Here is an 11,539-nt window from a genome sequence, read left to right on the forward strand (position 1 = left end):
GTGGGAATTGAAGCATGTGGACAGTAGTGGGGAAGACAGAGGAAGAGTGATTTGGAAAGAATTTGTTACGTGTGGCTGTGCTGCACCTGTTCTGGGGATAGAGAGGTGCTTTTAGACTCCAGGGCTTTACATTTACCTCCTTTCACCAATGAGAATTTTGTTTTTTAAATAAAACTAACATCTTAGAAACAGAAGGGAAGGAACATGCTGTGCTGCCTACACCTAGAGCTTTAGTGTCTTCCAAACTGTCACAGCTTTCCTAGCAACTTTGGGTACAGTGCTTATCCTTCTGCCTTAATTTCCCCGTCTGTAAAGCAGTGTTAATACTTGGCTATGGCAGGATTGCTGTGGGTCTCAGCGGCGTTCTCCGAAGTAGCAAAATCCCCTGAAGAAATTGCCCCAGAATGGAAATTGCTCTAGAGAAAGGGCCATGCCAATGCAATCACTGGAACAGGGTGGATGAGGCGATGTGCGGCAGGAGCCCATGCGCACCCACCTCCAGGGCGCAGTCAGAAGCGCTGTAGCCAGGCCTCTAGGAAGTATTGGGGGTGGGGGTGAGGGCCCTGTATTTACCCGAACCCCCCTGTGCACGCTCTGACTCCACCCAGTCCGGCGCAGGCAGAAGCCATCCCTGCGACAGGGCAGCGCCTGACGCCCCCGGGCCCCTAGCCGCGCCTGTGTTACCAGCACCCTGGCTGCGCGCGCACCCTGCGGGGGGAGGGAGCACACGGACTAACTCGCTGCGCCCCGAACCTCGCCGTTCATCTGAAGCCCCGCCCCCTACCCAATCACTGCGTGACGCCAGCGCCCCCAGCGCGAAGGGGACGCCGCAAACCGCGGCCCGCGAAGGAACAACAGCTCCCGGCGTCCCCTGCGCGCCTCGGCGTCCCGGCTGCTGAGCTGACGTCACCGACCGGGAAATTAAGATGGCGGCCGCCAAGAGGAAGCATGTGACTACGGCGGAGGCCGGGGCACCGGCGGGCTACACAGGTAACCAGCTGGGGCGGGGACGGGGCACGGGTTTAAAGGGGGGAACCTCTAGCCCGAAATCCCGGGGTTCCCCGCCGCCCCCAGTGTATCCACAGGGGCTGATCAAGCCCGGCCCTCCCCACACGCTCCCGTTGCCGCTGTCTGGGTCGGGCGCTGGTTGCTCCGCACGCTGCTGTCCTGCCCCGAGCCGAGCGCCTGCCTGCATCTCCCGTGTGGCAGGGCACCGATCCCGCGGCAGCCTCCCCGGCCTGTGCCGCAGCACGCCCAGAAGCTCCAGTGCCATGAGCAGGGATCCCCGTTTTCTGTGATGACCCCCCCCCCCCAAAAAAAAAATCTTGCATAAAAAAACATTAAAGTCCATCAAGTATCAGAGGAGTAGCTGTGTAAGTCTGGATCTGTAAAAAGCGACAGAGTCCCGTGGCACCTTATAGAATAACAGACGTATTGGAGCCACACAAGCTTATGCTCCAATACCTCTGTTAGTCTATAAGGTGCCACCGGACCCTGTCGCTTTTTACATAAAAGTCTGTGGTTTTTTTCCCTATGATTAAAATGAAATGCTGAACTTAATTTTCCCTAGCCACATTATGTACAGGAGGTATCAGTTGAACACAATGTTTTACTGATATATTTACAATTTTTAAACAAGCTTGAAGCCTATCGGTACCATCAGTTGTTATAATAAAATGAATAGGCTTGCTGGGTGCCAGGCCAGCAGCTGCTGCTCTCCACTCTGTCTACGGAGCTGGGTGGCTAGAGAGTGGTGGCTGCTGGCCAAGCACCCAGCTCTGAAGGCAGCGCTGCCGCCAGCAGCTTTTCATGCTCTCCTCCCCTCCAGAATACATTCCTTTTACACGCACCCCACCCACCCTCAGTTTGAGAACCTGTGGAATAAGTGATACTGGTACTTTCAGTACAATTTAGTTAATATATGTTTTTATTTTTTCACAAAATGTAAAATGTAAAGAGTCTCTGTAAAAATGCAAATTCCGTCTTTTTCCACGGCAAATGGATTTCTAGGCTCTCTGGTTGTGAGTAAAGCACTTTGTACCTTGACACACTTTCCTGAGTTGTCAGGGCCAGTGGGTGTTGGGGGAGATCCGGAGATTTATTTATGGGAGACAGGTAGAACCTGATTAGGCAATGAAGTCAGCAACTGATGGTGTTGCCTCCTAAAATGTTTTCTGGGACTTGATGCTCTGCTGAAGTCAGTTGCTTTAAATTGCTACGTCTCTTTAAAAATTGTCCCTTTTAGCCATTCCAGTTAAGCTTTCTGAGAAGCAACAGTCACCTCACTACCTGTATGTGAAGGAGCACAAAGTCCGAGAAGGCACCGATACTACCCACCCTCCAAACCGTACTCTCTTTGTCCTTAATATCCCCCCGTATTGCACAAAGGTGAGTTGTTGGTAGGGTTGCCAACTTTGGTTGGACAGATTCCTGGAGATGTCATCACATGACATAACCTTTAATTCCTGGAAACTCCAGGACAATCCTGGAGGATTGGCAACCCTATTTGTTGGGCTGAAAGAAGTATTGAAAGAAATATGTGAATGTGGTCTTTTTATTGGGGGCTGGAGCATAACCAGAAGAGCAGAGAGTGATGCTGTAACAAGTACAGTAACTCCTCACTTAACATCGCGCTGATTATAGTTGTTTCATTGTTACATCGCTGATCAGTTAGGGAACATGCTCATTTAAAGTTGCGCAATGCTCCCTTATAATGTTTAGCAGCCACTTGCTTTGTCCACTGGTTGCAGGAAGAGCAGCCCGTTGGAACTAGCTGGTGGGGGCTTGGAACCAGGGTGGACTGGCAGCCCCCTATCAGCTCCCCTAAGTTCCCTGTGCGGCAGCTGCCCAGCAGGCTATTGATTGCCGAGCACTTGAGCTTTCCTTCCCCCTCCCCCCCCGCTGCTGTGTGCTGCTCCTGCCCTCTGCCTTGGAGCTGCTCCCGAGAGCCTCCTGCTTGCTGTGCGGGGCGGGGGGAAGAGAGGTGTTAATGTCAGGGTGTCCCCCTGCCCCCCGTTCCTGTACCCCATCTCCACAGAGCCGGGGGACACACAACAGGGTTCGAGACAGAGGAAGCTTGCTGACAGCAGCTGCTGTCTCAACTTGCTAATTTACTTAAAAAGGCAGTGTACTTAGAGTGGGGTCAGCGTATTTAAAGGGGCAATGCATGCCTCACACTCACACACTCACACACACACACACACACACACACCACTTCCCCCCCACCAGCACTTTGGAAAGTGGAGAGAGTGGTGCGCTCCAGTGGGATAGCGTGGGTTCAGTTTCCGCAGGGAATGTTTGCAGCCACTGCCATGTGTTTACTGTGTCTCCTCCCTCCGTTTGTGCTGCCTTGTAGAGTGTGAGGCTACATTAACAGCAATGTGTTAACCCTTGAGGGCTCAGTCGAATGCTAGTTCATAATTTAGCAGTAGGGCATTCCCTGGGAAATACCCCACCCTCTGACTTCACCTTAACCAAGTTTCACAATCATCATTGCTGTGTACGGTATTAAATTGTTTAATACTTTGTGTGTGTGTGTGTGTGTGTGTGTGTGTGTGTGTCTATAGACTGAGTGTGTGTATATTTATTTCCCTGGAATCTAAACCCCTCCCCCCCTTACATTAATTCTTATGCGGAAATTGGACTCGCTTAACATCGTTTCGCTTAAAGTAGCATTTTTCAGGAACATAACTACAACGTTAAGTGAGGAGTTACTGTATGTTAGTACTTGTATGGGAGAGCTGCACGGACCAAACAGTGGTGCAGGAAGAGGGTGACGATGACTCAGCAAAGGCCGTGCTTCCCTCTGAGGTTTTGTCTAGAATAAGGAAAAATGTGTCTTGTTTGTTAGCTAACCCCACTTGAAATACCACTTGGGATCTAGTGTAGATGCAGTTTAATACCTTTAAACCCACGTTAGCTAGTCAGACAACCATAGTGTGGAGCCAAAAGTTCACCTTGACTAGCTAACGAGTTTTGTAAAATCACCCTTTGTCCTTGTTACAAGTTACAGGGGGGATCACTGAAGCCCATGTCTTCCTTCTTGCCTGTAAGAAAGGTAAATTTGCCTGGTGCTCCTCCCATCTTGTGACATATCCAATAACCTTGGGGAGTTGCCACAGATTTGCCCACACAACCTCCTTAACCTCCAGGGAGCTGCAGTGCTTCTGAAGCTTATTGGTCCTACAAGGCAGAAGTCTAGGGACTCTGTTACACCAGTCCCACAAGGAAACTGGTGTAAGTTTGTTCAGTTAGCCCAGAATTGTAGGATATCATTGCTTTTGAAGGTACAACTGATAAACCATCTCACTGACCAAAGGATTAGCGGGGCTTCATAGGAGCCGGGTTTGATCTTCATTCCAGTCTCACTCCTAAAATGTGTTTGTGCTTCAAAAGTTTGTGCATGTTTTTAGGCCATGATGCAGCTACACAGAAGTACAAGCTGATGCAGACACAGCTCAGGCGTTCTTGGCACTGTGTTCTGAAAATCTCCTAACAGCGATGAAAACACATGAGCCCTCTGCTCACTATAATTTATCCCAGAGTAATTGCACCACAATTTGAAAACAGGTACAAAATTTGAGTGTGGACACTCCCCTGTGGGCTGAGAGGCTAAATCTGGCTCCCTCGTGGTAGGTGCGCTACCAGATGGAGGACCCAGGCGAGGATGTCTTGCTCCTTGATCCACCAGTTGCAGGAAGCATTGTGAGGCATCAAACTCTGCATGTGAGGGGAATGGCAGAGGGCTTCCTTGTCATTCAGCATTGACGGCTGCAGATGAGTACAGGGAGAGGGTTATAAACCATTCTCAGCTGGGAGGATGGTGATGGCTGCAGTGTGGAATCTTTGGAAGTAGGGGGGAAACAGGGTATCTACAGCAGGCTGTAGCCCCCGTCTCCCAAGGGGAGGGCACACAGGTGAGCCCTGGTCACTTTTCTCTCTCTCCCTTGTATTAAGGCATGTCTGTCCAGGCTGTTTTCCTGCTGCTCGTCTGTCCAGTCTGTGAATGTGTGTGAAAAACCGGGGCCACGAGAGAAACCAGAGGCACCCAAGTCCAAATTCTTCAATCTCAAGACAGTTACGGTAAAGCTCAGGGAGACTCTGAGAAGAGCAGAGGGAAAGGGGGCATGCTGTAGGACAGGGATAGGCAACCTATGGCACACGTGCCGAAGGTGGCACGCGAGCTGATTTTCAGTGGCACTCACACTGCCCAGGTCCTGGCCACCGGTCCGGGGGGCTCTGCATTTTAATTTAATTTTAAATGAAGCTTCTTAAACATTTTGAAAACCTTATTTACTTAACATACAACAATAGTTTAGTTATATATTATAGACTTATAGAAAGAGACCTTCTAAAAACGTTAAAATGTATGACCGGCACGCCAAACCTTAAATTAGAGTGAATAAATGAAGACTTGGCACAGCACTTCTGAAAGGTTGCCGACCCCTGATCTATATAAACGTTTTGGGGGTGCTCTCTCTTTGTATATACCAGGGGTCGGCAACCTATGGCATGCGTGCCAAACACGGCATGTGAGCCGATTCTGAGTGGCACGCAGCTCCCTGCCGCGGTCCTGCCCCCACTCAGTCCTCTCCCCACCCCCTGGCCCATCGCTGTCCCCTGCGGGGGCAGCAGGCAGAAGCTTGGTTCTGCAGCAGCCAAGCTTCCCCCCTCCCCCTCTTCTTCCTCTGGCGTGGTGCTTTCCTGCCCCTTCTCCTCTCCGTCCCTGCGCCAATCAGCTGATGGCCCTAGTGAGGGGGAGGGGGAAGAGCGGCAGTGTGCACACACCTCCGTAGAGCAGGCAGAGAGAGGTAGGGACGGAGCCTGGGGGAAGGGGGTGGAACAGGGCATATCCCTTCCAGCCCCCTGCCATGAGCCGCTCACCGAGCATCCCAGCCTTCTGCCCTGCACCCCCCATCCTTCCAGCCCTCTGCCCTGAACCCCCCACCCCAACACACACCCAGCCTTCTGCCCTGCACCCCCACAGCCCCATCCTTCCGCCCTGAACCCCCCCCCACACTCAGCCTTCTGCCCTGCACCCCCCCTACCCCCAGCCCTCTGCCCTGACCCTTGAACCCCCCCACTCCCCTCTGCCCTGAACCCCCCACACCCCAACACGCACCCAGCCCTCTGCCCTGAACCCCCCCACACTCAGCCTTCTGCCCTGCACCCCCCATACTTCCAGCCCTCTGCCCCGAACCCCACCCACCCCAACACACACCCAGCCTTCTGCCCTGCACCCCCACAGCCTTCTGCCCTGCACCCCCCACACACTCAGCCTTCTGCCCTGCACCCCCCATACCTCCAGCCTTCTGCCCTGCACCCCCCCCACACACTCAGCCTTCTGCCCTGCACCCCCCATACTTCCAGCCCTCTGCCCTGAACCCCACCCACCCCAACACACACCCAGCCTTCTGCCCTGCACCCCCACAGCCTCTGCCCTGAACGCCCCCCACACATTCAGCCTTCTGCCCTGCACCCCCCCTACTCCCAGCCCTCTGCCCTGACCCTTGAACCCCCCCACTCCCCTCTGCCCTGAACCCCCCACACCCCCAGCCCTCTGCCCTACACCCCCCCCACATCCCAGCCCTCTGCCCTGATCCCTGAACTCCACCCCAGCCTTCTGCTCTGAACCCCAGCCCTCTGCCCTGACCCCTGAACTCTCCCCCCCCCCCCCCCACCCCCGAGGTCTGGGGTCCCGGCCATAGGCCCTGCTTAACCCACTGCCGGCCTAGGTGAACAGAACCCCAGGCTGGCAGCGAGCTGAGCAGGCTGGCGGCGTAAGATCAGCATTTTAATTTAATTGACGCTTCTTAAACATTTTGAAAACCTTGTTTACTTTACATACAACAATAGTTTAGTTATATATTATAGAATTATAGAAAGAGACCTTCTAAAAACGTTAGACTGTATGACCGGCACGCGAAATCTTAAATTAGAGTGAATAAATGAAGACTCGGCACACCACTTCTGAAAGGTTGCCTACCCCTGCTGTAGGAGCTAGGACGGGAAGAAACCTGAGGTGTTGGTGGGCAAAGAGGCCTCCTGAGGGATTCTTCAATTTTTTTAACTCTCTCCTGGCAACCCCAGTGCTGGCTGCAGCCGTAGTTCTCTAATAAAGCTGCTCGTTCTGTGGTACTGCTTGTTCTGAGGGAGCTGATTGGTCACTGACTATACCAATGCGCTGCCTTTTCCCTAGGGATTCCGAGTGGCTTACGTGGTGTTTAAGAATCCGGCTGGGGTACAGGCAGCCAAGTCCCTATCGCTGCAGGGCCCCCTGGTGATCTCTTCGGAGAGTCACCCTGTGAAAACCGGTATCCGCAGTAAGTCACCTTGTGCTCTCCAGACTTGTTGGGGGGAGGGTGTATCAGAGAGGTGTCTCATCCTGGCTATCCCCCACGCCATAACAGTGCCATCCAGGTTGTGTGTCAATCACCCCTCAACAGTGATTCTCATGTGCCCCACGTTGAGTCCAGCATTTCCCCTGTCCCCTCTCCTTTTGTTCTGCATTCCTTTTATTCCTCGCTCACCCCACATGGAGCTTCTCACACTAGTGGAAGGACCTAGTTCCTGATCACAGGCTCCATAACCAGCTGCTCTGGAAGGGGTGGGGAGGTCCACAAGGGAGTTGCAGTTGTCACCGCTGTATGGTGCCTTGGTCACTCAAATGGTTGTGTGGCCCTTATCCATAATCTTTCAGTATCTTCTCTGGTTTGGGGGAGTTGGCCTTGACTTGCTTATAACTGAGAATGAGACTAGTCCCCATTCCTGTGGTACCAGGCATTGAAAGATCACGGTGTGTTTTACTGACATCAGTGAACTATCCAGCTGGGAGCGCAGTCCATGGCAGAGCCAGGATTTCCTGTGGTTTGGCATCTCCTCCTGCTGATGCTGACATCCTTGCTTTAGGTTTAGAAGGATGTGATGCATTGTAAGGAGATGCTAGGTCCTCACAGCAGAGGATGTTAAATTTGAACTCTAAATGTTTAGGGCTCTGGCTGGCTTGTGTGGTGGGGCATGGAGCCACTCTGCTCTGACACTGGATTCTCCCTAGACATGAGTGGCTATCTGCTATTCTCATCACACAGATGTTCATTGGCCTGTGTGAAAGGAGCTGGCAGGCATCAGCTCAGATCATGCTGAGAAAGGTGCCTGGGTCCCATGAACCACTGTGGCCACATCTGTCACTCACTGGTTCCCTTGCTGGCCATCTTAGCAGGCAGGGCCTGGAGTGATGACATGGAGACTGACCACCTCTCTGGTCCCTAGAGTTGTTCTGTCCAGGGCTGCATTGAGGTATCTTGTTGGGGGTAGGCTCACTGCAGAGGCAGCCGCTGACCTTTTCCCTTCTTGTCTCAGAGTGGATCGCCAGTTATGCAGCTTCAGTGGTGGATCCGGCAGAGCTGAAGGCTGAAGTGGACACCTTCATGCAAACCTATGATAAGAAAATAGCAGAGGTAGGAAGGGCTGATGAGATAAACCAGGCATGTGCTTTCTTAGGGGATTCTCTGCGCCTAGCAAGTCCTTGGGGATTGTCTGCTGACTGTCCTGTTCCTGTTGGACAGAGCAGCTCTGCGCAGCAGCAGGAATGCCAGAGTCTTCCAGTATTTCACATGCTGTCAGTTTGTCCGCGCTCTTTATCGGGGTGGCTGGCTGGGCAAGGCCTCCTGTTTGGGCCCAGGGTTGCCGTCTCCCAGTTGCTGGCAGGCAGTGCACAGGCACTAGATCTGACCAGGTTCCATTACCCTCCCCACAAGCTGTGGTATAGTTACCACAAACACACCAGCTCTTGGATGCCCACATCCTCAGCGACTTTATATCACAATTCTACAGCTCCCTCAGAACACTGCCCTGGGCCTTCTCGCATGGCAGAGCAGCAGGTGCTGGGATTCTCCGTGCCCTTGGGGTGTGAGGGAGGTGTTTGCTGGGTGACAGCCTCAGGAAGCTGTTGTGGAATGGAACCAGTCGGCTCATGACCGGTTTGGATTAAGCTACATTTTCTCCGTCATCCTCCTCATCTAGGAAGAAGCCAAAGCGGAGGAGGAGGAGGGTATTCCAGATGAGGAGGGTTGGGTGAAGGTGACACGGAAAGGCCGAAGGCCAGGACTCCCCCGGACAGAGGCTGCCAGTTTGCGGGTGCTGGAGAGGGAGAAGCGAAAAAGAGCACGCAAGGAGCTGCTCAACTTCTACGCCTGGCAGCATCGAGAGACCAAGAGAGAAAGTGAGTTGTGTAGGCAGGGGGTGACTATCTCCTTGTTCCCCAGTATCACAGTCTGAACACCCCACCAGTCCAGGTTATTTGTCATCAACACTGTGACAGGTGAGAGTGGCCACCACTGCTCTTGTGAATTCCAGGCACAGCTGCAGGACAGCCAGCTGCACCACTTCAGGCTGCGATCCTGTCAGATCTTGGCAGCTAAACGGGGTTGGTTCTGGTCAGTATTTGGATGGGAGACCTTTGCGGAAAACCTAGAGAAGTGGTGTTGATTCAGATGGTCGCATTTTCCCCTTCTGAGTTAGTGCAGAAGCAATACCCAGCAGAGTGCTGTGGGGAGCTTGGGTTGCTATCTGAATGGTGCAGGATCATGAGATCCTTGCTGTCTTGTTCTCATTGGCATGGGATCAAATCAGTCTCTTGTTAGCCCCCGTGTCCTTTCCAAATTCCTGTTTCGGTGGCTGTGTTCTCTCAGTTCCTCTTGAATTCCCAGTGAATATAATTTTCACTGGCTGCATACAGGCAGCTGTGTAAAAGTTAACAGCGTCATGTTCCACCCCAGATGGAACTGCAGCGCAGTGGTAGACATGTGAGTCCCTATGTATGCAGCACTAAATTCAGCACTGATGCAGTGGGAATTGCACCACTTAACTTGAGTGGCTGTTGAGCCTGCTTGTGCTGGGATTGAACTTGCTTCCCAGTCAGTAAAGAGCTTTTGAGAGCCGCCAGGGTACAAAGCTCTCGAGCAAGGTAAATCTGCTGCTCTTGGTAACGTGGCCATACCCAACCCCCCTCTTTGTCTTTTCAGACATAGCCCAGCTGAGAAAGAAGTTTGAGGAGGACAAGCAGAGAATTGTGCTGATGCGGGCCCAGCGCAAGTTCCGGCCATACTGAGCCACTCTGGGCGCTGCCACGTCCTTGGATGTTTCCGCAGGAGGGCGCGTTGAGAAGTTCACTTCCTAGAGGCCCCTCAGCGGGCTCTGTCTGTATAGTGACACCGATTTGTTCCCTCTGCTGTAACCTGGGCCCTAAATGAGAAATCCCCAGTGGTTACAAGTGGAGGGTCGGATGGAGCTCTTCGTGTGCTGAACATGTCTCTAGTGGCAGCGAGCCCAGCACAGAGACTCCCATTAGCATGACTCGTGCTGTTCACAGGCTGCAGCTCCTCCTGTGCTGAGTGGGATGGGATCCTCCTGTAACCAGCCTCACCTTTTATCTTACTGCACTGTCTCCTCTGGACACCCGTCTTAAACCAGATCCCCCAGCAAGGGACGAGACCCACCCCCATTCCTGGACAACCGCAGAAAGGCTGCTGCTGAATCAAAGGCAATAGAAGTCCACTGTACGTGAATTGTAAATAAACTGCCCCTGTTTCCTATGTACTGCCTTATTGCCCTTGTCAGCCCTCAGCTACCAGCTCTCTGCATGCCTGCTTGAGTAGATAACAGGGTGGGATTACTATATGCAGTGTGTGCTGGGCAGAGCTTCTGCCCTAATCCAGGCCAAGCTAGTATAGTGCCTGCTGCGGTGAGCCTCCCCCCTCCTCCCAAGAGAAGAAGTGAGGCCCTGTGGAAGGAGGGGAGAATGCTACTGTCCCCCTGAGGCCTTGCCCTGCGGCAGTTTTTCAGAGAGCTGTGCTGGTGCTTGCAGGCTCACAAGGCAGGCGTTCATGCTTCCCTCCCTGCTGTCAGGGACGCGGCGCACTAGAGTCCACCATGGGCCTCCTGCTTGTTGCCTTTAGGGCACTGAGCTACTCTGGCTTATCCTCTGTTTCAGTAAATTCACAGGAAGGCAGTGTCTGTGTCCTGTGTTTCTGACTGCAGGGGTGGTGCTCGAGGGGGCCTGTCTGTAGAGCTTTGGCTGGGGGAGGGAGCCCCCGCAGGCCCATGATTCTCCCTACAAGCCTCTCACCTCCCTTCTCTCTAAGCGTGGATCTGTTTTAAGAGTCCAGCTCTCTTTTGGAGTAAGCGGCCCCCTTTATTACAGTGATGGCAGCTAGGCTGTTGCTGGTTTAGCGCATGGGAAGAGTGTGACCTCTTTTGATTGCCTCTGGTGTCCTTTACAAGCCAACTGATCACTCAGCTTTGAGTAGAAACTAGAAAATGTGTCACGATGGCTGCTGTTCATGGTCTAACTGTGAAGCTCTGGGTGTTCCTACAGGGTTGTCTGTCTCCCTCAAGCAATGCCACCCTCTACTCCCCTCCTAATACCAATTGTGGCTTTTTGCTCAAATGCTGTACTCTCCTTGGATGCCCCTGACACCTGCCTTCTGGGAAAGGGCAAGCTGCAGTAGCTGCCCTGTCAGGCTGGAATGGATGTTGCTTT

The 11,539-nt window shown here is 53.0% G+C and overlaps 1 protein-coding gene across 2 annotated transcripts; it reads left to right on the plus strand.

Annotated features, from left to right (window-relative positions):
• The first annotated feature begins 775 nt into the window (after positions 1–775).
• RRP7A (ribosomal RNA processing 7 homolog A) lies at positions 776–10,592 on the plus strand. Of its 2 annotated transcripts, XM_054030322.1 has the most exons (8): positions 776–990; positions 2,246–2,388; positions 4,636–4,704; positions 4,957–5,082; positions 7,199–7,322; positions 8,359–8,456; positions 9,022–9,220; positions 10,023–10,592. In XM_054030322.1, exons 1-8 carry the CDS (start codon positions 927–929, stop codon positions 10,106–10,108), a joined length of 909 nt encoding a protein of 302 aa, XP_053886297.1. In that variant the 5' UTR covers positions 776–926; the 3' UTR covers positions 10,109–10,592. The 2 variants fall into 2 exon arrangements, with proteins under 2 accessions (XP_053886297.1, XP_053886304.1); XM_054030329.1 differs by lacking the exon at positions 4,636–4,704 and having other exon boundaries at positions 785–990.
• Positions 10,593–11,539: the final 947 nt, after the last annotated feature.

The sequence above is a fragment of the Malaclemys terrapin genome, chromosome 1 (assembly GCF_027887155.1).
Source record: "Malaclemys terrapin pileata isolate rMalTer1 chromosome 1, rMalTer1.hap1, whole genome shotgun sequence".
In the NCBI taxonomy this organism is placed as follows: Eukaryota; Metazoa; Chordata; order Testudines; family Emydidae; genus Malaclemys; species Malaclemys terrapin.

What these genes read in the sequence shown, in the direction of transcription:
- RRP7A (XM_054030322.1), top strand. Translation starts at nt 927, where the DNA reads ATGGCGGCCGCCAAGAGGAAGCATGTGACTACGGCGGAGGCCGGGGCA. An exon ending in TGTGAAAACCGGTATCCGCA is followed by an intron (nt 7,323 to 8,358) that starts GTAAGTCACCTT and finishes TTCTTGTCTCAG; the next exon opens with AGTGGATCGCCAGTTATGCA. An exon ending in TCGAGAGACCAAGAGAGAAA is followed by an intron (nt 9,221 to 10,022) that starts GTGAGTTGTGTA and finishes TTGTCTTTTCAG; the next exon opens with ACATAGCCCAGCTGAGAAAG.